The sequence below is a fragment of the Corapipo altera genome, unplaced genomic scaffold, assembly GCF_003945725.1.
Source record: "Corapipo altera isolate COAL_440 unplaced genomic scaffold, ASM394572v1 2b, whole genome shotgun sequence".
Classification (NCBI taxonomy): domain Eukaryota; kingdom Metazoa; phylum Chordata; class Aves; order Passeriformes; family Pipridae; genus Corapipo; species Corapipo altera.
Window position 1 is genome coordinate 24,766,528 of NW_020884874.1, and position 26,223 is coordinate 24,792,750.

General features: G+C 39.1%; 1 protein-coding gene across 4 annotated transcripts in view; it reads right to left on the bottom strand.

Moving 5' to 3' along the window:
• Positions 1-21,798, bottom strand: part of SNX9 (sorting nexin 9) — a 59,143-nt gene extending 37,345 nt beyond the window's left edge. For 2 of the 4 annotated variants that reach the window (XM_027633860.1, XM_027633857.1), the window contains exons 1-3: positions 20,975-21,072; positions 3,120-3,206; positions 735-809 (exon numbers count right to left, since the gene is read on the bottom strand). In XM_027633860.1, the coding sequence (XP_027489661.1) occupies positions 735-809; positions 3,120-3,206; positions 20,975-21,061 (249 nt within the window). In that variant the 5' untranslated portion in view covers positions 21,062-21,072. Of the gene's footprint in view, positions 1-734; positions 810-3,119; positions 3,207-10,962; positions 11,059-20,974; positions 21,073-21,624 lie in introns of those variants that run through there. The other 2 variants (XM_027633861.1, XM_027633859.1) reach the window with 2 other exon arrangements.
• Positions 21,799-26,223: the final 4,425 nt, after the last annotated feature.

Here is a 26,223-nt window from a genome sequence, read left to right on the forward strand (position 1 = left end):
GTGAGCCAGCATAGTCCTGCTTTTCCCTTCCCTCCCCCCCATTTTTTTTTAAATAACACAGCACTGGTGAAGGAAGGGAGGCATGTGCCTTAAGAGGCTGCCAGAGTCTTCACCTAACCGGCAACCTGCAGACATACAGACACAGGCCCTCCGAGTGTGAACCAGGTTCCGGTCTTTGCATTGAGATCCTCATTCCATCCCCAACCCAATACCACTAGTCTTCAAACAAAAAACAGATCAACACACACTGAAGAGACAGCAAAGGCCCTCAGTAAGAAAATAAGCTGAGTAGTCTCTGGGCTTGGGATCCCATATCCTGAGCCCTAGAACTGCGACTCCATTCCAGAGATTTATGAGAGTGTGATGAATCTGCCACAGCAACACCAGTGCAAACTTGTATTACTCCTTTCACTTCCATATTTGTATCTTCAGATAGGAAAAGAAAACAATTATTGGATTATGATTCAAAACAGCTCATGTTCTGCAGATCACTAGTATTTACTACAGACAACTTCCTGTTGCATTTCTTGGGAAACTACTAAGAGGCACAGCAGCTTTGCATGGTATGTTTGCACTGGTCTCCAAAGCCAGCTACAGTTGCAAAAATATGATTATATATCCCAGGCTGTATCACTGATAGTTTTATGTTTGAGCATTTCAGTCTGATCAGCAAACCAGAGGATGGCCTTTTTAGTAGTTCTACTTTCCTAGTGCAGAGCAGTGTAGTTACTTACCTCAACATAATCTGTTGGAACAAGTCCTCTCTCACCTTGGCTGTTTTTTCCTTCTAACCAGCCTCCACCAACATCCTAGAAGAAGTAATTTAGAAATAATTTTGCTAGATGGATCCCACAGCTTGCTTCAAACAGCTCAGAAGAAAGCACTGTCTCGCTGTCAAATGCAATGTTCAAAACACAGTTATGGCTGTATAACCGTGAACAAACTCACTTAAAGCTGCTGAAGCAGCAGATACTCATTTAAACAGAACATAGACTGTGCCAGTTTCACACAGCTATTGTGGACTTTAGATTTTAGCAAGCATGAGAGGAAAAGAAGGTTGGTTTTTCAGCACTTTTCATCATTTATGAAACCACAGTCAATTGTCTGAACAGACTGCATAAAAACAGAGCTATTATCATGCCCATTTCAAAGGATTAGTTTTAATCAATAGACTATAAAGAAACAAGACACAAAGAATTAAGCTATTGGTAATATCTGTAAAAGTCTCTGCTTCATTTATTGAAGATGCAGAGATGTGTGATGAGTGAGAGCTATTACCTGCAAAAATGTTAAGGGTATTCTCAAGATTAAAAGAGTCACATGCCATACAAGATCTGGAAACACTCTTTCTACTTCACATTTATTTTCAGAGGCAGATCTCATGCTATTAGTTGAAAAAGAACTAACACAGTTCAGCTCTGATCTCAGTGGGGTATCCTGATACTGTTTGTTTTTTTAAAACATATGTTCTACATACACTAAGAAACCTCTGCAGACCTTTTCAGTTAAGCATGGTTAATTCCAGGACAACATTACCTGGAATAACTCAGTTCTGTTTTAAATCAAACTGTTTATGGAACACATGTCAAGCTAGCTCACAGGTGAAAATTGGAACCACACATGCTAGACAGCAATTACTGAATTTTAGGTTTTCTTAATTTGCTTTTTAATGGATATATTTGTTTATTCACAATTTTGTTCTTTCATTTGGAAATTTTATGTAATCCTGCACTTAGCAGAACTCTGTTTATGTATTCAAGATTTTAAACAGTAAAGATCAGTTATTGAAACAACTTTCATTTACTTTTCACTCAAGAATACAGAAATAATTAGACATCTCAGATTATAAATTCAACTAACTTGGTTAAACTGCAAGAGCAATGACATCTAAAGCCATAAGTCATATTTACACTTCTACACTTAAAAGCAATCTTCAATGGACTTGCATGCTGTCTAAATTTATCGTATCAAAAAAGATCAAGAGCCTTTGTGGAAATCTGTCATGGACAGCATAAAATAAAGTGTAACTTAGTTTTAAGTATACTGCCTTAATCCACAGATGTCTTTTCAGTGAGAACTAGCTTAAAAGTTGTGAACTATTTATTTATATTTAGTCCTACTTTTGTGACATGTCATTAAACTCCTGAACTCGTTTAAAATGTAACCTCTGCTACAGCACGGTACAGTATCAAAGAGGGTTCTGGTTCTACCGAATATCTCCTTCAAGTATTTAAGATCAGTGGAACTAAAAATTATAAGAATTACACATGACTAGGCTCTCCAAAGAACTAGTTTATTCTGCAGAACCTATGCTTCCTATACAATTAAATAAATAAAACCTGACTTTAAAATCAGGTGGGTTCTGTTTGTATATGTTTTAAAAGCAAAATCTATTTGCTAAGCCATATCACTAAATGAAAATCAAAAGCAGAATGAATCAACACCTTGTTATCAAGGGTAAGAATTACATAGAATAAAAGTACACTCAAATTCAAAATGTCCACATAAAAATACCAGTGTTCAAAACTACTGTTCATTTAACAAGTGCCTGACAGTATTAGCAATAGTATTTTCACCACTTCTTCCCTGTACCTTATTCATATTTCTTTAATTATGAAAGAACACACAAATGTAGTAAGAAATATTTGGACTGAGTTCTTCAACAACCTTGGAATGTTGCAGTAATTGATTAAGAAACTCAAAATCTAGAAGGGAGTTGGCATGTCACATTTAAATGCAAGTGGCAAGCACCTGAAAGATTAATACACGCAAAATGTGGAACATTAGGCACACAAAAAGAGATTAATTCAGCTGTAAAGGTTATCACCATCATTAGCTCTTTCCTCTTCCTTGGCACTTTGCTCTGTTTAGAAGGAAACAAAGCTGAGCACATTCTTAAGTGTGTGGACACAATTTGAGAATCCCCTCTCCTCCAAAACTTCTCACTGCATTTTTTTCCACAAAACTATTAGAAAATTCTTTGTATTCAGTTTATTTGCTCATTCTTCAAGGAAGGGTAGCCATGGCTTCAGATGTCATCTAGCACCATTTTTCTTCCATCTGCTAGAAGTAGGTCAGGAAAGTGCACTGAAGCCCTGATTCTGTCTCGGTTTTCTTACCGGGTTGGTAATTGTGATGATCTCCCCTTCACTGACTGTCAGCTCGTTGTTTCCAGGCTCAGCAGCAAAATCATACATAACACGAGCCTGTATGTGAGAAAGAATATAACAATGAGCCTTCCAGCTTACTTAGAGGATTTCACAAAGGAAGTATCAGCACAACTTATTCTTAACTAACAGAAATAGTAAGTGGGGTCAGGTTGAAAGTACAAAGAGCAACTCAGCACGCAAGATGCTACCATTTCCTAGATTTGAACTCAAATGGAACAGTAACAAAAACTTTACAAGATAAAAATCTCATGTGGAGCTTGTTGGAGATAATTTACCAGAAGGATTCACAGTTCAAGGCTGGCTGCCATGTCCAGAACTATTCATATGACATTTTCCAGGGGAAGAAGGAAAGGATTCTAACTTTAACAAACAATACAATTTTTTTCCCTACAAGACATATTCTAGCTCCAATTTGGGTAAAGGGAACTGTTTCATAGAGCAAGCAACTCAGAAAAAGAAAAACAAATAACTGCAGATGTAAGTAACCACTGCTGTACATAAAAAGTAATATGTAAAATTACGTTTTGAGACTATATGGGAGGAACTATGCAAACACACAAGCAATCAGTGAGAGTAGGCCTGTTACATATTGGCATGTTGGGGAAGGAAAAACAAAACCAACATAATTTTTAAGTGTTTAGATGCACAAAGGCTTTGCTATGTACTGACTCTGCTACTACACTACATAAAGAAATGTTACTTTTGAAACACTGACAAAGTTGTCTAACATTTAAAGAATATTTTTGCTTCTTTATACCAAGAACTGTGACATGACCTAAGATTATATTTATAAAGATCTTTTCATTGTCTTCTATTAAATTCCTTTCTGATCTAAAAAGTAGAGGAATTACAAAGGGACTATATTTACTTTCTCAGAAATTGTTGTAATGGATGCATAGAGAAACTGTATATATTTTCCCCATAGAAAAGGAAGATCTAGAATCAGATTTTTAGCTTTCCATTTAAACTGGCATATTAGAAAACTTTTAAACCTGATCCTTTATCTGAGCTTCTCTTCCCTTTAAATAAAACTCATCACAGTAGTAGAATTTATAAAAGTCTTATTATTTACACCTCAAGTCTTTACATTAGCCAGGTATCCAAGAAGTGATTAATACATTATTTTATCTGATTGATGCCAATGCTGGGGTATTTAAGAGCAGCAAAAAGGGAAAGCTAGACTATTGGTCAGGAAAGGCAAACAGAAAAAGTACAGATTTTCCCAGACAGTGCTGACACAGAAGAAAAATATCAAACTCAGTGTATATTGCATCACAGCCCTTATTTCTACAGGTCATATAGGATTTAATGTAGCAGAAAGTTTACTTCAGGAAACACACCAACTTCCCTAGCACATTTTGAAATGCACATTTGCTAAAGCACATGCTTTAGCTACCTCAGCTCTTACAGAAGTGAGGTTTGTTCCTGCAGGTTAAAATATTAAATTTAAGACAAATAAAAATTTTATATTGGTGTTTCTAATAACATCAGACACTGTACAGCAAAGAGTTCCTTCTTGTACTTGGAGATTAAGAGGAAGGAAAAAAAGCACTAAACAAAAAGTAATTGTTTCTGATAGAGATGACAATGCAATAATGATTTCTGTTGAAAGCAAATTATGTGATAGGAAAAAAAAATACCATTCACCATCAAGTCTTGCCTGTCTCAAAACTACAAGTTGTTATGATTCCCACCTAGACACCCCTTTTTCTGACATAAAACCATAAAAAGCAGAACTTCCCACCCCCACATTTTAATTTCATGAGTATTATGCGGAAATATTTCTGGCTGGTCAAGTGATACTTTACTTCAGTGTAAATAAAAACAGAACTGAGAAAAAACACATATGTTGTAGCTCAGGTGACAAAGCTTATCCCAAACCATGTGCACAATAAATCAAACACTTGGTCTTCTCCACTAGAGCAGCACAACATTGCAGAAAACCATGTGTCCCAAACACTCTGAATGCTTCCTTGCATGAAGGCTTTTCCCTTAAAACGGAGGGTTTCAACACTTTCAGATTATGTCACACAAAACCGAGACGAAGAGGAGAAAACTGTGTTCAATAATAACACTTACTGCTTTCTTCCCAGCAGCACATCAGGTCTCTATGCAAATATAAGAAAAAGCAGCATACCTTTTGAAATACAAGAACATTTTAAGTAAGGGTGTAAAAAGCACCACTCTCCAGACCTCTTTTCTCAGCAGTAGTAGATGAAGGTATTGAACATGTCCTTTTTACATCGGGTTACTAATATTTATCCAGTTACTAACATTTATCTGCAAGTCCACAATGCCCAGATGCTATGTATCTGAATCATGGGGAAAGCAGCTTTCTTAACCAAGGAGTCTTCTTAGCCTTATTCAATAGTACACCGTAGCATTAAGTTCTTGCTGCTATTCACAGGAATGATCAAAGTTTACCAGGACAAAGGCAACAGGCAAATTTTACCAGCCTTCAGAGAAACTGGCAAAACACCTCACAGTAATGACCAGACTGGAAATATAAGACATATTTCTGTCTAATAAAAGAACAGCTGCAAATACTAGATTTCCTGAATATAGCAGGGAAATAAAGTTACTCAGAAAAATCTGGAAGTATTCAGCTTGTAGGGAAGGAAAGGCCAAGGGAGATAAATAGAATTTAATAAAGTCCTTGTGCCAAAGTCCATCTATTCACCTGCTCTAGATGGTTGCTAAAGTTGTTAAAAAAAGTAGAAGAGGGGAAAAAATTACAAACAAACTTTGCTTACTGCAGTTTAAGAAATTGAAAATTAAAAAAGATTTGCAATATTACATAACTGTATTATTACAGAGCATTAAGAATTGAGGTACCTGTAACCTGCTGGAGGTAATCTGCAACCTGATCCATATACTGATGTCTCAAATACATTCCCCAGCTTTTTCTGCCAGTACTCTCCATTCCACTTGCATTTCTAGGCTCACTTGCCTAGGCTGGGAACTAAGTCCTTAAGAACTTCCTGTAAGCTTTAACACTACCCCCTTACTGTTGGGATTTAATGGGGAAAATAGTATAAACTCAACCAACTCTAAAGTAAGTAAAACTAAGTGACTAAATGTTTTCTCTCAATTAATAAGTGCACTGTTAACAATGGAAACCCCCTGGCCCTTCTCTGGGCAGAGGCTTCAGCCCAAACCCTATTTAAATTTCTAACAATCAGTTCCAAAGTACTACAAAATGGAAAATGGTTTGGTTTTGCAATGAGCTTTTTCCTTCTTACTGGCCACAAATATTGCATCCAAGCAGCAGTTAAGGCTTAGAGATAGATCTTTGCAACTTATGCAAAATAGCAAGTGGGCATGGAGAAAAGCATCTAACAAGAAAAGCATTTTAGCTCCTAGGCACTGCAACACATGCACTGAATATTAGGTCTAAGCTGCAAGACACTTTGAATATTTATAAAATGAGAATTTCTGATGAATTCCAGATCACAGAACTAACACCACGAAGACAACTTCTTCAAAACAGAGGTTTAAAAAAATATAAATAAAATACTTGCTACAGTAACTATTGTGCTTCATATTTACTTCTGATAATATATGAAAGGATCAAACAATCCAAGAACTACAGAAACTTCACAGATTCAAACATTTTGTTACTGGAAATAGAAAGGAAAGCAGTAATTCTCATTGTTATATCAATATTCTTTGGAGCTGGTTCTAACTGTTGTAGTTACAAGACTGGACTGCATTTTCCCAATTTACAGATTTACTGAACTTATTACAGTCTGAAGCTTCTTAACATTGAGAAGTTCTAAGCATTGCAATCAATCCCTATTACTGTCTTTTTAGAATTATAATAGTAATCATGCCTAAGCATATTAAACCACAACAGATTCTCCACACTAGAAAGCAGTATCTAGATTAGTAAAAGTATTATTCCTCTGCAGACCTGGAGCAGACTTAGCTTTCCTCTATTACTTCTGTCTCAGTTGAGTACCTCACCCTTCTTTCCATAATACTAAAAACTAAGAGGAATAAAAGCAACAAAACAAACAACAAAAAACTAAGAGCATATGCCAACTTATTTCTGAAAGCAGACCTAAGACTGTGCAACTATACCTGTCAGTGTGTCAAGACTAGTAAGCGTAAATTAAGAGGGAAGGAAGTTGTCTAGCAAAAGTCACTAAAAAAAAATTCCAATGAAGGGTTACACTGTCTCTACACTAAGTTACTAGATAAGTATCCAAGATCTCTGCAGACATCCTGATCCACTGGCTCTTCTGTGTGTCCCCCAGAATCTTGAAAGAGATGACAAAGCAACAGAAGCACCTATTTCTCATAAGAATCTTTCTGCCTTTTCCAAGGTGTTTCACTCAAGACTAGGCTCAGATGGAAAAGCAACTTACCCCCAAGCTGGACAACCCTGATGTGCACAGGCACACATCTGCAATACAGTTCCCCTGCAGCAGACTAGCTGTGCACAGAGAAGGACAAGGAAAGCTGTGCATTCCTTTCTATCCATAAGCATACAGGCTAACAGCAAATGCACAACATTTGTGCTCAGAGAAGCTTTCCTAATAGCTTCCTTGTCTAAGCCTTTCTTGATAAGAATGACTAATGACCCATATGAAGCGATTACTGGATTTTCTGTAAGGTCAACCTTCTGAACCAAAATGTTTTTGTAATGCTGGACCTCCTGATTGTAACACAACACTTCTGCATCAAAGTATGCCTTATAGCACCAAAGTTGGAGAAGTCACTCAAAAATTGGACACACCTTTGAAAATGCTTTCCCTATGGACATAGGTATTAGAAAGAGCTCTTGTGTTATGCTGTAGGTTCATCTGTTTCGGCCATGTGTTAGAGTTTGGGAAACTTGGACCACAACTGCTTCACTTGGTCAGCTGGCAGTGGCAGATAGTACAACGGAAATATCCATAAAAGTTTCATAGCATGAAGTTCTCATAATAACTGCATGCCTTCCTTTTCGTAGTTAGCCCTTCAGCAGTTCAGTGCTTCAGGCACCCAGCAGTGCTGTTGTCAAGAGACAGGGATTCACAGGTTTAAGTTGCTTGGTGCCACTGTCAGAAATTCATCTGCTGTATCACAGCAGCAAGATGGCAACACCTTACAGGTTCATGCTGGTGGCAACAGTTCCCATATTCACAGAAAGAAGGTCAAATTCCATACTTCTGATTTGGAAAGTATATGGGGCAGATAAGTGTGGGTTTAAGAGAAATCTGCATCCAGTGGAAAAGCAGAAACCATAATTTGGGAAGCCTGGTAAAATGTCAAAAATCAGATTAAAAACATTTTTAAAAGAAAGAAAAGTCCATTATTAGTGCTTTTCCCCCCTCTTTCTTTACCTAGGACTCTTCTTAGCAAGTCAAGTCCTTAAATTTTAAATAGCCTTGTTAGTAAGACCTGAACTTTTCTTCTAGGATGGCAGTTTAAGCTTTTAGCTGGAATGAACAACAAAGGGCTTTTGATCACCTCAAGTAACTCCAGTAACATTTCTATTACAAATAAACTTCAGAAAGGTTTGCTACAAAAACTGCTTCAGTTAGTAAAAATATTCTTTGGTAGGTCTAGTAAGCACAAGCCTTTGAAATCCGCTGCTTGTGAAAAACTGATAAGCAATAAGTTGATCACACCTGGAAACACAGAACAGCAAAATGCATTTCTGTCTGCCCAGACTTTGTTTTATTCATTCTCTGCTACAAGTTTTTTGGATGTGAGTTTGGTTTTGGGGTTTTTGAATACATTTTTGGCAAGGTTTCTTTGGTTAGGTTTTTTTTTTCAGAATTATTTTTTCCCCAACAGTATTGTTTGTAGAAGGAAAATATTCATTCTGAAGGGCAGTTCCAAGAGAACAAAATAGAAATACCATATGTGGGATACAGGTTGGGATCCCAGGATCAGAGAAATTGAGGAAGTAGACAGAAAATAAAAGAGATGAAAACCTAGCTGCAAATAAATTACTTCAGAAATTGGTAGTTTATTTTAATTACATCCAAAAGAATGGTTCAAAATTAAGCAATTAATCTATAAAGTGGCAATACTCTGCAAACAAAAAGCAATTAACTTAAAATTATTTTTGTATTTTCTTTTCTGTACTGTTTGATCATTCATGGCAACTTGCCCTGTGATTACTGTCTAACATTGTTTTTGATGTATTTTACTGCTTAGAACAACTGCAAGACATCTGACTTGCCATCAACTGAAGTGGCAGCATCAAATCCCTCGCTGTCTTCACTGTAGCAGTGAAGCTACAGAAATGACATAGGATAGGCACGGATCTAAATGGCAGTTTAACCATTGTTTTGTTTCACCATTCTCAAACAGACTAGTTAAGTTGCCATATTTTAATCAATGCACCTTTGAAAAAACTCTCTCCAAGTCAAAACACATGCCAAGTCTCACTGTGGATATTATTAAGGGTACTGCAAGAAGTTTAAAATACCTGGTGTCCAAAGAGCTCAGAAAAACAGTAAGGAAAATGCTTCAGAAATACAGACAGGAGTCCCTCACCTCTTTCCCACCTCAGAGGACTGAGGACACTAACATTCTTCCAACAGTGGCTAACATTTAGGCAGATTTAACCATTTCCCTACCCTTTATCCTGAAACCTAAGCTCATTCCAAAAGCTAAGTTATCCAAGTCTGAAGAGATTTTCACTGCAGCATCTGCAACATTGAATCATGGAATCATAGAACAGTTTGGATTGGGAGAGACCTTAAAGTTCTTCTAGTTCCAACCTCCCTGCCATGGGCAGGGACAACTTCAATGAGACCGGGCTGCTCAAAGTTGCATCCAACCTGGCCTCGAAAGTATAAAAAAAAATTTATAATAATAATAAGGGAAACACCTGGGGCTATGATTTGACAAAAAATGCCTTTTCATTTTAGTCTATCACAACTGTATCAGACTGCTAGGCAAAGTGTGCATTTGAATAGTCTATACAGAAATATCAAGTGGCTCTCCGAGTGCCTATGACTCAGCCTGAAAAGGCAGCTACCTTCTGTCTTGCCACAGTAAAGAAATCTCCACATGTTTCTCTCACAAGCTTTCCCTAAGAGACAAGAAGCAAACAAAAAACTCACGATGGAAGCATTAGAGGACACTAGAGATATTGTCTTCTGCAACAAACTCCTACAGAAACCTTACCTTAGGAATACAAGAGATTATATATTACAGTTGAAACTGCCGGTTAAAATGACAAGATTTATTATAAAGAAAAAAAGACACTAATGTTTATCTTTTTAACTAATACAGAGCAAATGGAGAAAATGTATATTCCTTCTATAATGCTAGAATCACTTTTCTTGTGTATGTGCTCAATATCTGCTTAGGAAAAAACCTACTAGCCTGAAAAAACAGACACATTTGATACTATGATTTTATTAAACAACATGCAAAAAATAAAATTCACCTGTTTAATTAAAACTTCTAGTATTACATTTCTTTTCTAATACAATTATGTTTTGCTCTCAGCAACATCAGCATTAAAGCAAACTCATCCAAAACGTGAAACTAAGTTCAGTCTGGACTAAGAGAGGTCACACTTGTGGACTAAGAGAGGTCACAATATTCACGTATTATTACACTGAATTCCCTCACCAGCTGTAACTGCTGGATCCTCACACTACTCTAGAAATTCACATTAAAAATGTCTCTTTATCTGCTGGCTCACTTTCCTCTGAACAATTTTTCAACACTAAAATAAGTTCAATAGCCTGAAGCTAGTCATTTGAAATCAACACCACTGACTATAAGCACATTAGAAGCAAATTAAATACAGACAAAATGCTAAGAAATAAGGACTTGCATCATTTCTTCCTGCTAATAAAACATGCTTGCAGACAGAGGAGACACAGAACAGGGAGCTTCCCTTCAGCCTCAGAAGCTGCATGTGCCTACAATACTTCAGTCAGGTACTTAATTAAGTATTCGCACTGGATTAAAAGGTCCATCTCATATTGGAAGTAAATTGATAACAAAACATGAAGAGTTTCCAAAAAGCACAAAACACAAAGCACAAAAGCACAAAACCACTGGCACTTTCAGAATTAGAATAAAAGTGTAATAAGCTTCTCTTGAAACCATTTCTGTATGGTTTTGTCTAAGAAAGAAGTGAATAGGCAAGTTTTCAAGTGTTAAAAAGACTTGGAAATGTTTTCTATAGTATTAATAACTAACTAGCCTCTTCAGAAATTTGAGTTTTCCTCAGTGAGGACAGGTTAGCTCTTTAGGTCTACCACACAGTACTGTCTTGCTGAAAATCACTTCTTGGTCAGGAAAGAAGATCTGAACTCTGTTCGGGCTAGTCTAACTCATTTTTGGTTACATATCTTATTTTTGATTCACAGAATGTGAACTTCTTTATAGCTGTCTACCTGCAAGCAAGCATCAGCACATCCCAAAGCCCACTGAAATGTGCTCCTGGCCAGCATTACAGGCAGCATGCACACCAAGAACTTGCATTCAAGTGAATTCCAACACAGGAGGCCCTTTCTTCATCTCAAGCATCTAGGACTAAAAGTTATCGATGCAGTATGAGGGCTCAAGTGACTGAGATTTCTTAAAAAGTGTTAGAAAGTAACAGATCTTAAAATCTCAAGGTGTTAAAACAAATTACAGCTTCTGTTCATGCAGTTATATAAGTCGGGTGGGTAGATAACCACTGCCACACAGCATGAAAAAAAGCAAAGAGAAACTGCAATATTTTCCAGATTTACAACAGTACTTAAGAATGTTAAAGTCTGAGGATTATCTATAAGCAGTTCAGTGGTTTTAAAAAGCAGCATTCAAATTCTGATATGTTCAAAATAACCATCACAAACTCTTAAAAGATGTGCTTGGTTACCTTTTCTAGTGTTCCTACAGGCTTATTTAGGGGTACTGTCAAACCCAGTAACAGAATCCCCCGGCACCCAAGCAATACAGAAGCAAGGGAAATTCACTTGCAGAAATACATGCACAACACCCATGTGATTTAGAGATTTTTCCACATACTGACTCAGATACTCCTCTGAATCACATCTGAGCTTTCAGTTGGGTTAAGCACCTGAAGGTTTTTTTCTTGTTTAAAACATTACTTATAAACAAGTTATCAGTTATTAAAAATGTACAGCAAATCTTTTACTGTAAGGAGTTCCAGTGATACCAGCTCTTTTTCAGAATCAATTACCTACACTGCTCTAAGTGCCCAGGCTTCCTCATATTTTCCTGTCTGGATACCAACCTATTCCAGATCTCCAAATAGACTGAGGACTAAACAGTTTTAAATTTGAGAACATGAATTCCAGTTTCACTAGGACATACAATTGCAGCAAATACAGAATGGGTTTGTATTTAGGGATGTTAGGCAGGATGTATTTATCTCAAGTGTGATTAAAATCTCTGCCTAGATTAATCATTACTGCGTTTCTGAAATCAAACTGCAACATTTGCAATTGTTTGCTGAACCAATGTTTAACAGTGTGTTTTAGAAGTCTGTTGTGTCAAGTCCCCTGATGTTTGCCTGAAACTTGAGGGCCATCAGTATCGTACCCTGGCTGTTCTGTCCCCAGAAAACAAAGCCACTAGGAGGTGAAGGTTTCAGAAAAAGCCTGCAGCATTCACCAGAAAAACTGCCACATTGTGACCTACTCATTAAGACAGCTTGTAGACACACAATAGCATCGCCTCTATGAGAGCAGAGATTAGAAAAAACAGTAATTATCCTAATAACTAGAGGCACAAAGTTTCACTAAGGTTATCTAACGAACTTCAAGCCTTTTCAGACTCAGCACACTATTACACACTGTGCATCACAATGTACCAGTTACACAGGCCAGTCTATGAGCAAATGAATACTGAGCAAAGCAAACTATCTGCATGTTAAAATGATGCTACTTCAAATACCACCTAACCCATAAAATACAGGATGGAATAGCTGTACTACTTTGAAGTCCCAAATACTGGTAAATACTAATAGGAAAACAAGTATTATTGCATGTTCACTGAAGGCAGCTGGGAAGGAATCTGAAATGCAGCAGAACAAATTCTCAACATAGAATTTTGCTAAATTCGCTGTTACTTGAGTAACCAACATTAATCAATATACTAATGTTTTGGTATGTCTTAGCTCCTATTAGAAACACCTCTTTATGAAAGCCTGTGTTTACTTTTATGAACAAGTGAGGAAACTGTTATACCAACATCAATGCACTACCATTCTATCAGAAGAAGCTTCTTTATTCCAGAAACGAACAAAGTTCACATTTTTGGGGTTCTAATGTATCCAAGCCTAGAGCTGTTTTAAGCTTTTCTATCAGCAGCGTTGAAAAGTACAGGACCCTGTAAAGTTACAAACTCGTCATGATAAATGGCAGCTCAAATAAGCAAAGCTCAGTCAATGACCTGGCTTGAGAACACCCGGCACTTGAACTGGACATTAATTACCTGCAATTTAATGACGTGCACACTAGCAGTGATGGCCTATCACACTTTAAAACAAGGAGAAAAAAAAAAGAGAAACAATTCCTGAACAGATGCAATAACAAAAAAAAGGAGATATATCTCTGATATATGAATGACAGAAGTGGATTAAGTCATAAAATACTTAAAAGTTTAATAGGACAGCACACAAACTTTTCTTGTACCTGCAACCTTTACAGTGACAGAAAGCATCAAAGAAGTCTGAAAAGTAAGTTTGAAGTTCTGCTTCCTTACGAATTACTACAAAATTTGGCAGCTTGACAGAATGTTACAGAGCTGCCGATAAAAAAACTGTAATTCAACAACCTTCATACAAACTTCCAAGACTATGGTCTAGTTATTTGCAGAAAGGAAGACGTTTAATTTTGTATTCCATAAGCAATCATTTTCAGAGGACAAATACAGGGCTATTAAGGGAGGAAATTACAGTACTGCTGAAAGAACTGTGCTGTAACTAGGTAAGGACTAATTACATTATGTTAGCATATGTTATTGCAATATTCAATTACTGAATTAAACCTTGACCCCCAAAAAAAGAATTAATGCAGTGGAGGAAATAAAACATTTAGGTTTGACTCTCAAATCTGATGAAGCTGTAGGGTGAAATGAAGCACCTCATCTGACATGACCTTACTGCCAAAGAAATGTGAACTGTATAAGCTCTCCAGGCAATATTAGGATTTAAATCAGAACTAGAAGGAACAATAAATGTAATAGTCTTATATCAATTGTATTTCTTCTGGAAACCACTCACATAATCATTGTAAAGAAAAAAAATCCTCATACAGAAGAGAGAAACAGTTTAAAGCTATTCTAAGGGAATTTTTATAGCAGTTCTTGAAAATTAGCCATTTTGTTCTATCAACCAAGAAAGAAAACCCTTTGTTTGAACTGAGAGGACAACTTATTTTGCTCTGAACATTAAGTACTGCAGTCTCCTAAGGCTGGGAAAAGGAAAGCAAGTCCAAAACCTACTGTGTATAAACAGAGATACCATATGAATACACAAAATAAAAGCACAACAGTTCCCTTGCCAAGGAGGAGCAGATGGCAACTCAGAGTAGAAGTCAGTAACTCAATGACAAGTCAGAAGAAACCAGTACAGCAGTCCCACTTTTTCCAAGAGCTAAACTGAATGATTGGGCAAGTCCCACTTGCAGAAACCCCAGGTCAGACATGGCTACCCCTCCTCAGAAGCAGCTGTTTTGCCTGGGCTCCCCAGAGACCTCCCACAAGCTGCACTGCCTCCTTACCGCCTCCTCCTCCTTCCAGCCACCTATTTTGCACATTGGAAACCCCTCCTGTAAAGCGGTTTCCTTTAAGGGGCAGGGCCTGGGGGGGAAGAGCTGCACCAAAATACAAGAGGAAACAGAGCTTTTACCCACAAAAAACACGTTCACACGCAGAGTCGCTGGTTTGACTTTACCAGCACACTCACTGTGAGCACGCACCCTGTCATTAGCAGCGCCCAGGACGGCTCCTGTGCCCTTCGTATCGAGTCATGTCCCGAATGTTTCCTTGAGACTACACAACAGCTGGATCAGCCTGCGTGATGGCAGCTCCCTACAGGAAGAGCTGTCCCTCGTGCCACTCTCCCTTTACTATGGGTCTCACAGAAGACTAACTGTCAAAGTTAAATGATTCTGGTCTTAAAAGTTTTTTGGGTTTTTTTTTTTTGGGGGGGGGGGGGGGGGGGTTTTGTTTGGTTGGTTGGTTTCTGGGTTTTTTGTTTGTTTGGTTTTGTTTTTTTCGACAGAGGTTTCTTATCCATATGAAGCTCAAAGAGAAAGAGTGCTTTGGAAAAAAAAGGATAAGGCTCAGAAGCTTAAATTAATTTTTCCAGTAAGCAATATCCATATATTTGCTTCTCTTCAGCAGCACTTAAATTTTGCTTATTGGACTATTACAAGATTGCTCTGGTTTTTGAACTTCGTGTTACTTGGGAAGCTCTTTTCCAATCATAAATTGCTGAGAAAGCAGAAATACAACTAAAGAAAGTAAAAGCACAAGTTCTGATTTTCAGCTCTCAGAGAAGTGTAAAGTGACTTTGAATGAAATTGTGATACAATCTTTGAAATAGAAGAAGTTCAGCTTTAAATGTTGAGCATTGCAATACCTATTTATTTAAAATAATTCTAGATAACTAAATGTTGATCTGTCCTTTTGCAGGCTGGTTGAAACAAATCACTCCCACTATTTTGGTCTCTATTACCTGCTTTTGTAATGTTTTGCAAGACTGCTTCCAACACCATCCATGTTGCAATTGCTTGTCAGTTTAATACAGGAAGGAATTCATATATTTAAAATGGCAAAATTCTCATATTATTTTTCCCTTGGTGGTCTCTGTAAACTATGAAATTTCCAAGTACCCTAATTAAAGGAGGAGTTTATTGAATATCCACACATTCTTCTGTTTATATTCTAGGAATTTTTTCCTGACCTGAAAATCTGAGGTTCTAAGGGGAAGATAATTCACAGAGGAAGACTTTTAAAGAATGGAGTAAAATAAAGCTTTTTCCAAAGCTGCAGTTAACTGTAAAGCCTTCTTGCTGAAATAATACCAATGTATGGAGAAATTCTACCAGAGTGAAAATCTGAATCACTGAATCTATAAACCAGAAGAAGCTTATGACATCTGATACCAGACTTCCTTCTCTCATGTTTTTAAATGACGACCTCTGGTAATGAGTCTCTGATGACTCAATGCCTAGGTGCTTAAAATAACAACTTTGAAAAACTGAGTCAGAGGAATCATCATCCAAGCACAGCATCACATAGAATCTCACCAGCTCTCCAGCACAGAAATGAGAAGCCTTGCACTAGTAACTGCTGCAATGTAACATAACCCACTTATCACTGAACCTTTGAAAAAGTCGTAAGGCCTGATAAAAGAACAGAAAACCTGTGTCTTCATAAAATTAGACAGTATCAGTTCTCATGCTCATCCTAACACCTCACCCCTTTGATAGGTCAGGAATCTGTGGTAAATTTGCATAACCAAATATTTTCACCTTTTATAGTCATTTTGTTGCCCTTTAGAAAACAAACCACCAAACCAAAATACTCAGAAAAGCCCAGGAAGTATTTTCACATCTACTTAATCACAGCCTAAAAACCCAAACATTTTGCACATGATTAAGACCAAAAAATCAAAATTATTACTTTACCTAATTAGTTTTGTTCCATCACATCTTACATATATAAATCAACTGTGATCTCATTCTTTGCCTTATGTCTTAAATAAATTTAAATAATTTAAATTGAAATAATGAATTTAAATAATGGAACATGTTGAAAGGATTATGAAGTGATCTGCATAGTAGAAGTTCATCCCAATTCACAGATGAATTAAGATTTATTAACTGAATATTCTTTTAAGATGAGATTTCCTAGAGGAGTTTACTTCCAAAGTTATGACAATACAGAAGGCAGACTTGCAGAACACAAAGCCTGGGTATTTTAAAGGGTTTAGCACAGAGAGATGCTTCAATTCCCAGCTGCAAATCAGAACAAAGAATTGTTTCTGACCAATTCATAATGCAAACATACAGATTCGTGATATGGGACTTCTTTGGGGAAGCCTTACACTAGTGAGAGCAACAGAGAATCAAAAAGAAAGATGGAAGGAAGGAAGGAAACACACTAAAGGATAATAATCTTTATTTTAAGTCTAATGTGTTGTTACCTTTTCCTACCTGAAATTTTCATATGTAAGTCATGACCTTCCCTCACCACAACTACAAAATCCTGCTAAATTCAACTATACTTGGTAAGTGGCATTCACAAGAGAAAACATGATTAGATGGACAAGAGAGCCTTAAACAGCATTTCCATGTTGTAGAAGTATCATTAAGTTATATCTTCTTTAAAGAATATTCAGTCTAAGCTTTCATCTCAAGCGACATCTTCCCACAAAAAGGGCCCAGTCCTACAAACAGAATCACCTAAATGAGTTCTCAAAGCAGACAAACCATTGAACAATCAAGAACACAATGGTGAGATACAAGTGCCCCTAAAGTCCCAAAATAAAAACTGTTGGTATTGACACTGAGTGGCTTTAACCTCATGAAGCTTATCAATAGCTGCCTTGTGAAATACCTTGCTTGTGAAAGTGATGTCACCAACTTCAATGGTGTTACTCCTATAAATCAGCTTCTAGTTCCAACTTCAACTTTTAAATTAAAATTCTCACTGTATGTTAGCAGCACAGGTTCCAGAAGAACTGTCTTGCCCATCAGTGTGCCATAACTTATCCAGTTCTTGTAATAACATCACACTTCCTACTGAAATCAGGACTTAACAAATAGCAAAACATCAGCCTTTTCAAGAAAAGGACTTGACTACATTTTAAAATAAGTCTAAAAATAGACTGAGGTAGGGAGCACATTATTTAAAAGCCAGCATATCACTTCCTGGCATTTCTAGCTCTCCCTATTGAATGAAGCTCAAAAATGAAAGAAAGGGCATGAGTAAAGCTGGGGCTTTGCAAACTCTATTGGGGAAAGAAGAGGAATAGCCAAAGAAATCAAGAAAGAATAAAGAGAAAAGTAAGAATCTCATCTGCAGCTTTTGTAAGCAACTATCACAGAAACACATTTACAATACTGCATTTTCTTTGCGACCAAGTTTTGAAAATTTTTTAGGCTCAGACACTTTCTGCCATCATTTGTGATGCACAGTTAAAAATAAGGAATTAGTAAGGTTAACTCTGTTTCTGAAGGAAACATCCAAAATAAAGTATCTGGATTAAAGAATCAGTTCTTAAATGCGGATATGAAATTGCTTACCTCTGAAGTCAGGTTCAGTTAAATTACTGTAAAACTTTGGAAATTAGCTTCTCCTAAACCATCTATTTTTTTTCTTATTTTGATTAGGTTTTTTTACACTTGCTTCAGTTTTTAGAGCACATAACCTTGAGCAAACCACAAAATCCACTGCCAGGTTATAGTAAGGATCTAGCCAATCAAAGAACTGCCTCCAGAAGCCTCAGATCATCCATTTCCCAGTTATATTTCTATCCCTCATTATATTTCTACCCCTTCACCATGAAAGTCTCCCCCCAGCCAACTATGTATCAGCTCTAAGCAAATTTTCAGCTACTGTAACTCCCCAGAACTTGAGAAAATGGCCCCGCTGCTTCCGTTCAGTGAATTTTTTGCTATTTCAGCAATTTGCTGTAGCTCAAAAGGCAGGCCTGACTCCTGGCATGTACATCAGCACAGGATGAGGAGCGAGAAAGGAGAAGGAGCAATGGAAACTGGGTTTAGCTCGTGGCATCAGAGACAGCCTCCACAGCCTTCAGAGTGCCACGACAACCCCTTTCAACAATAGACTCCAAGTTGCCAGTTAACAAATATGCAAGGAAAGTATCGGTAAAAGCCTCTTGGTATGAAAATAATAGTCCTTTCCCCTGAAAGTTTTTATTATTTCAGTAAGAAATGCATTGAGTTTGAATGGTACAGGGAAGAGCCAGCACATTACACAATTGTAGATCATGTCTTCACACTGGAAAACTCCAGGAACTTAATTGCTGTGGTTTATCAAAGCGGGCAGCAAGAAAACAGACCAGGGTTTACAAGCTAGTTGTGGATCCTCCATCCCCAGGAAATCTAACACTTTCATACAAACATTTGTAAATGTTGTAGACAAAAGTATAAAAATGAAAACAGACACTGGGCAAATTTCAATTCAAAACAAAGAAGCATCCAGCAGCAAGAGAGTGGATGGTTTAAAAAAAAAAAAAAAAGACAGACTGAATTTTCCATCACTGAAAGCATTCAAATCAAGACTGAATTTTCCCACAGCCTTCCTTGGAAAGTATATTTTAGTTTAAATAGGAATTAATTCAGAAAGTGCTAATAGCCCAAGCAGCATAGGCCAGGCTGGACTGTCAGTCATCCCTACCAGCCATATAGGATTTGATATCATTAAAGTTCAAAAAATTCATACTCCAGATAACTAATTACAGTTTAGGTTTTTTAGCATTTCACTTACAAAACAAATACACCTTGCATATTTCTTTTTAAAATAGGTCATTTTAGAAAGAACACAAGCAGAAGGTGAGAAGTTTGTTTCCAATTTAAAAAACAAAATTTACTTTCCAAGTGAAATCGTGACTGGTTAGTAGGCCAATTTCCTAAAAACTGTTTTTTGAGCCAGTTACTCCCTTATGCAGCTCAAAAAATGATGTATGCTTTACTATCACTGATGTTTTCACAAACCGAAAAAATTAAAATCCAAATCAGGGCCATTTGCAGAGAGGGACCCATCTCCTGGGTAGAGCTCACAGAAAATAAAGTAAGCTTCTCTTCACTACTGCTCTCAGTTACCAGCATAACAAAATAATAACAATAAAATACCAAGTCTTTACTGACTACCACTTCCCAATTTTAGCCCCCGAGTTAAAGCACATTACCATAACTTGCAATGTGTAGAATGAAAAAAACCTGCACCACCTGATTTCAAGCCAATCCTAGTTAGGAAGTTAGAAATTATACACCCTTCAGTGTGGGGCCATAACAGTTCCAAAAAAATATTTAAAGAAAAGCAAAGTGAAAATTTCCAAATGTATGAATAAAAGGGCTTTGTGTGTTCACCACAGAACACAGGATCCCATGAGGATACTGCACCTCAAAGTGAGGAGAGAAACAGTAAACTGCCTTAGTACAATATCTGCCTAACATGCTGTGTATCGTGTAGTGTATGTGCACCAAAAGTCATGTTCTTGCTACATACAATAGTTAGGCTGATTACAAATCAGCCTAAAATACATGCATCTCACAAATCAGTGGAAATCACCCATACTAAAATCAAGTCTATCAAAAATATTCTAAAAGCTCAGCAGAACATAAGTTCACTATATTGACACTTTTTAAACTGCCTAAGTGGTTTTGAAACGTAGAATCAATTTCCCTGTGCTACTGAAAAAGTTTACTAAACACCAGTAAACATCAACGTACATGGTTACAGAGACAGCTACTTTTTGACAAGTTCAAGATGTGGAATTTTTTCAGCACTGAGAAGTACAACACAAATAGTGCACTTCCTCAGTAGAAGGAAGTTTTAAAACTGCTAGCCAAGCTAATGGAGTCAGGTGACTCAAAATAATACTTCAAATACCAAAAAAGTCTTCCTGAGATACTTAGACAAGTCACAGATGAGTTGCTGGTGGATGTTAACTCACACCTACACAAGCAGAGACGCTTTCATCAACCAGTGTAGTAAACAAATATTTTTTACTTAGAAAGTTTCAGACAGGATAAGCTAATTTTGAGTGTTGCATTAATAGCAGATACTGTTGAAGAACAGTATAATTTAACTTCCTGCCTCCTGTGTGTGTGTATAAAATCAGAGCTTACTATTAAGAGGTCGCACAGTGCAGACCCTGGGCTCCCACAAGAGATACAGCACACCCTTCCCCCGGATCCACCCGAGGGGGTCAGCATCAGCTGCCCTGACGCGACGCGAGGGCCAGGAGGGCGAGGCGGTCGGGCCGGCCCGTCCCAGCCCCGAGGGGCAGCCGGGACACCCGGGACCGGGGCCCGCCGCTGGCCGAGGCCTCTCCCCGCCCCCGCCCGGTTCTCCGGCTCGGTGGGAGCAGGGCAGGGGCGCCCGCGCTGCAGGAGCAGCACCCTCGGCCTCCGCCAGCTTTTCGGCCCTGCGGCCGCCCCGAGCGAGCGGGGGGCGGCTGGGCGAGGAGCGGGGCCAGCGGGGCACAAACACACCAGAAAACAACTTTCCCCCGCCCCGGGATCGGTGCTGCCCCGCTGAGCCCCGCGCAGGGACCGGGCGGCGGCGGCGAGGCCCGAGCGCGGCGCTCCCCTCCCTGCCTCCCTCCTGCCTCCCGCTGCCGCCGGCGAGGGGCAGGCTCCGAGCAGGGCAGCGGCTCCCGCGGCCCCCACACGCCGCCCGTCCCCCGCGGGACCCCCGCCCGCCCGGCCGCTCCGCCGGGCCCGCTCGGCGCAGGGGGCGCCCCGGAGCCGCCTCCCGACCCCCGCGCTCTGCTCACCTTGGTGGCCATGGCGCTGCCGGCGCGGGCTGCGCTGCCGCTCTGCCCTCCCTCCGTCCGTCCGTGCCGCGGCTGCTCTGTCGGTCGGTGTGTCCGGCCCGCCCGCCGCCGCCGCTGGGCCGCGCAGGCGGCTCCTCCTCAGCGTCCCCCGGCCGCTGCCGCCGCCGCCGCCTCCTGGGGGCCGCTGGGCAGCTCAGCAGCCAAGCCCCGGCGCTGGGCCGGCGAGGGCTGATGAAGCCGCACGGCAGTGCCCCCGCCCCGACCGCCCTGTCCCTCGGCTCGGCACCCGGGGGCAGTGGCGGGGCTGTTTGTCCGCCGCCTCTCCGTCAGGGCCGCAGGAGGGAGGGAGGCACCCACGGCGCTCGGTGATCCCCGGAGGAGCCGCCCCGCCAGTCCCCGGAGTGCGGGGGTAGGCGGACGTGCCCCCCACACCCGGTGCCCTCAGCGGCTTCACCGTGTAGTCAGTGTTTGCCCCTAAATCGTCGTTCGCGTTGGGGAGAGGGCCCGCAGACAGGCGTTATCGGCCCCTCGTTTGCTTTTGAACGGAAATTTTGAAGCGACTGTACAGTAAGGAAAGCGATTTTTCCCCCGGCCAGGCTCCATCCGCAGCTGTCAGTGGGCTGTGCGTTGTCCCTGACTTGTTGCAGCCGGGCCTTGGTGTATAGCAGTTAGCAGCAGCAATAAATAGCCCCAAGGAGCTGCTCAAGGTCGGTAGCGTTCCTGTTGTTGGGTGCTCTACAACCGTCTTATAAAAACTGTGACCCCACTTGATTTCCAGCCTGCAGGAGAGATGAGATGGGAGGGTAAAACAAGGGGAATATGAAAATCCAGTGGCAGTGATCATGCAGAGTACTGCACCATCCAAAAAGTGCAGCTTCTCATTTGTATATGTATAGTGGTTGGCCTGGAATCAGGAGACGCTTCCTTTCCATAGAAGGAAATACATGGTGTAATTGTCACGGATGCCAAGGAGAGCCCTAAGAGGCAGGTAGGCAGTTGGGAAACTGCATAGAACTCTTCATCTGCATTTCTTTGTCCACAGAACTTATAAGCCTCTCTTCTGATATTGGTATATTTTCTCAGCGAGAGAGCTTTATTAAAAGAGAAAAATACGTTCACAGCAGATTTTTTTTTAAGTTGGAGATAGGGAAATAATTTCTATGAAGAGTGAGAATGAGGAAGTAAGAGGAAGCTGGCTATTGAGTTGCCACCGCTTTCTGAGTGATTGAACTGATTAACTTCAGATGTTTTCAATCGCCTTTGCTGGAGTTTTTAACTTTTCCAGAATTCCATTAAATACAACGATTCCAAGTTTTTATTCTTTATAACAGCAGTACCTAAAGGGAAACTTTTGTGTGTGGCCCACAAATGACACCACCTTTAATTTGAAGTGTTGTATTAAGGATCAGTTTTGCCATGTGGTCCCTCATATATTGGTATTTCACCCACCTTACTAGCAAAACTCCCTGAAGCTGGCTTCATCTCTGTACTAGTGGACCCTGCTCTTCCACTTTCTTACTAACAATCTTGCTATCATTCTATGTTTTGACCCAGTCATCTGGTAAACATCCTATAAAAAGGATAGAGGTATGAAACCCAGAGAACCAGTGCTGTCTCGTTTAGGAATTGCCAACTGATAGGTATGTAAAGCACTCTCTATCCCTCCTCCAGATGCTATGTTTTGCTATGTGAAATATAATAAACTTATGGCTTTAGCATAAGCTCGAGTCTGTGTCATTTTTTACCTGTGGTCAGAACAACTGCCAGAAAAGTTTAGTCTACCACTGCTAACCACTATGCTTTAACAGAGCTCTGCTTGCCATCTGGGGAATGAAGAACACAGTCATGATTTATTCAGCCTCTCTGTGTGCTTGAGGTTTCCAGTTTACAGTTTTCCACTGTGAGGTACTCCTAAAAATAAGCCTTGCTTGACTTGTTTGAGGGATGAAGGAAATGTTAACGTTTCTTTCAGCATGAGAGAATGTTCTGGGAAAATATTTTTTATGGGATCTTTCCAATACTATTTGCAATTAATTGCCATTAATTCTTGTGTTAAGAAAGGTATTCTTAGGAATCACTCTGGATTGCAAGTGAACATATCTCTTCTTAGCTGTAAGCTTTATTCCTGCTTAATGCAAAGGGCCAAATACACACAAATTGCTAACGAAATCATCTAAAATTTCCAAAACTTCCTAAATTAGTTGCTTTTCTGCTGCCAAGCTGTGTTGTAGTTAATTAAGACTAGATGTTTGTTTAGTACTAGGCATGAAAGAAATCTCAGCGGCTTCAGTGGGGTTGTTTACGTACTTAAGCATAGGTTGGAAGTGTAGTGCTCTGTGTAGAGCTTATCAGTTTTCAGAGTTGGCTCATTATTAACTTTGTACTAAAGCCCAAATGTATGCTATAATAAATATCTCCACCTCAGAAGAAAACAATCAATAACAGAAGAAAATCCATTACAGTCACATAAGTCACATAAGTGACTTCTCTCTACAGATTTCTACTAGGTAAGTATTTTTTGCAGTTAGCTTGTCTGCAGTACATCCCAGGAACAACTGCTGCCACAGAATTCAGTGAGAAGTGATCTATTGCAGAGCTTCATCAAATGAAAAGCTCCTGCCAACAGTGCTATGCAAATTTTTTAATTAAAGATGGGCTCTGAGAAAGGACATGGAGAACATTTGCTGAATACTGTTCTCTGCTTGGCAAGGCCTGCCTGTAGCTTCAAGATCACAGAAAGTCAGTGACCTTGTATGTTCCGATTTACACAAACTTGGTGGGTAATGATAAAGAAAAAATGTTATTCAGATAGGCTTCAAACTGAAACCCATCTGGAGAAAGAACTATGGTTTGTGTTTGTAAGCTACTGTTCTCAGGAGCTCCTTGAGGTGATGCACTTTGGATTTCTCCCTGCTAGCAGACTGTGCCCTTAGCATTACCTAGGCGATGCACTGGGGTGACTGAGGTGGCCCTGAGGCATTTACCACAGCTGTGGAGGAATTTTGAGCAACGGTTATTATCTTCAGTGGCAACAACTTTGCAAATGACACAGGTGTCAAATACATATATTTCTGAAGTCTCTGCAGGAGGTGTACAGAGGGCATATTGTCCTGGGTCTTTATTTTCAAAGGTGTTTTATAAAGTAAGAAATTATTTGTTTTCTTGTTGAAAGTATAACAATGTGGTGTGCACGATAACATCAGTTCCACACTACGTGCTTTTAGCTCAAGATTTCTAACCCCATTAGTCAGGAAAGCCTAACAATGACTAGGGAGTAATTACAAAAACATTTCAACTATTCCTTTTAATTATCATGTTTACCTTAGTCACCTGATACAGACCTTTTGTTTTAAGAACAGCTATAGATTTCACATTTCCAAAGCCTTAAAATTAACTGTACTGAGCAATTACTTAGTTTCTTAATCAAAAATAGTAATAATGTATTCTTCATCTCAAGGCATATCTGCACACCTTTACCTACCTTTCCTCAAGAGGTTCTTTGGGTGTCATGTTTCCTCTCAGCTGACCAGCATTTCTCTTTCAGTGTTGGGTTAACACCATTTCTTTGGTGTTTCTGAGAAGTGTACCTTCCTCCTATTTTCTGTCTCCTTCCCTGCCCCAAAATTGGACAAAAAATGATAGGAGCTACCACAGGCATGAAACCTAATGTTATCTGCACAGAGCAACAAGGAGCAGCTGCTGAATCCCATTTGTGCATTGCTCTGTACAGTGTGGCATCATTTGCAAATCCTATTTGAAAAATACCTTTAACAAAATGAGTTCTGAGGAAAAAAATATTAATATTTTCCTTTTGTGTTAGGAGTATTTGGACAGAAAGGACATGAAATCTTGAATCATATGGCATTTGCAGCAAAGCACAATTTTACCTCTCATTTACCCGGAACGTTACGTGGCAGTTTAAAATTGTGCTCAAGAAATTACAGACATGCTTTCCAATTTTTTTCTGCACCTGGTGCTGGAGGATCACTATCAAAACAGTAAGGCAGCCAGTCCTGAAATATTGTTGGAATTTAGGTACAGATTTTCCTAGTTCATAAAAGCTGCTTTAGAAAATTGTACTCAAAATTGCACCCAGATTCCTGTGAGTTTTTTAGTCTCTGAATTTATCTCTGAATAAACAGTTCTGAGAAAAACTGTGCTTCATACATTTGCTTTTGACTTAAGTGTTTTGTCTCCTTAGCTGGTAATTGAATGCCATTATAATCTGAACTGTGGCATATAATGTGGGCCTTTTTTGAGGTAAGTTCTCATTTTACATGGTTACATTTTTAATAAACACATAGCTAATACTGGTTTTGTGCTACATATGAATATGTTGCTTTCTTTACACTGTGGGGAAAGTGCAATGCTATGCTATGCTGAATTCTGTACTCTGAGGGTGTTGGGGTGTTTTTAACACATCCTTGTGAAGCCAACAGTTTTAAGTCATGGTGGACTCTCTGGACTCAATTTTCTCTTTAAAAATCAAAAAAACCAGCTGTTGACCATTGAGGATGTGAAAAAGCTACACACACAAAAAAAAAGTTTAAAAAAAAAAAGAAAAAAGTTTCGGTGTTTGAGAGACAAGATGTTGCTGCA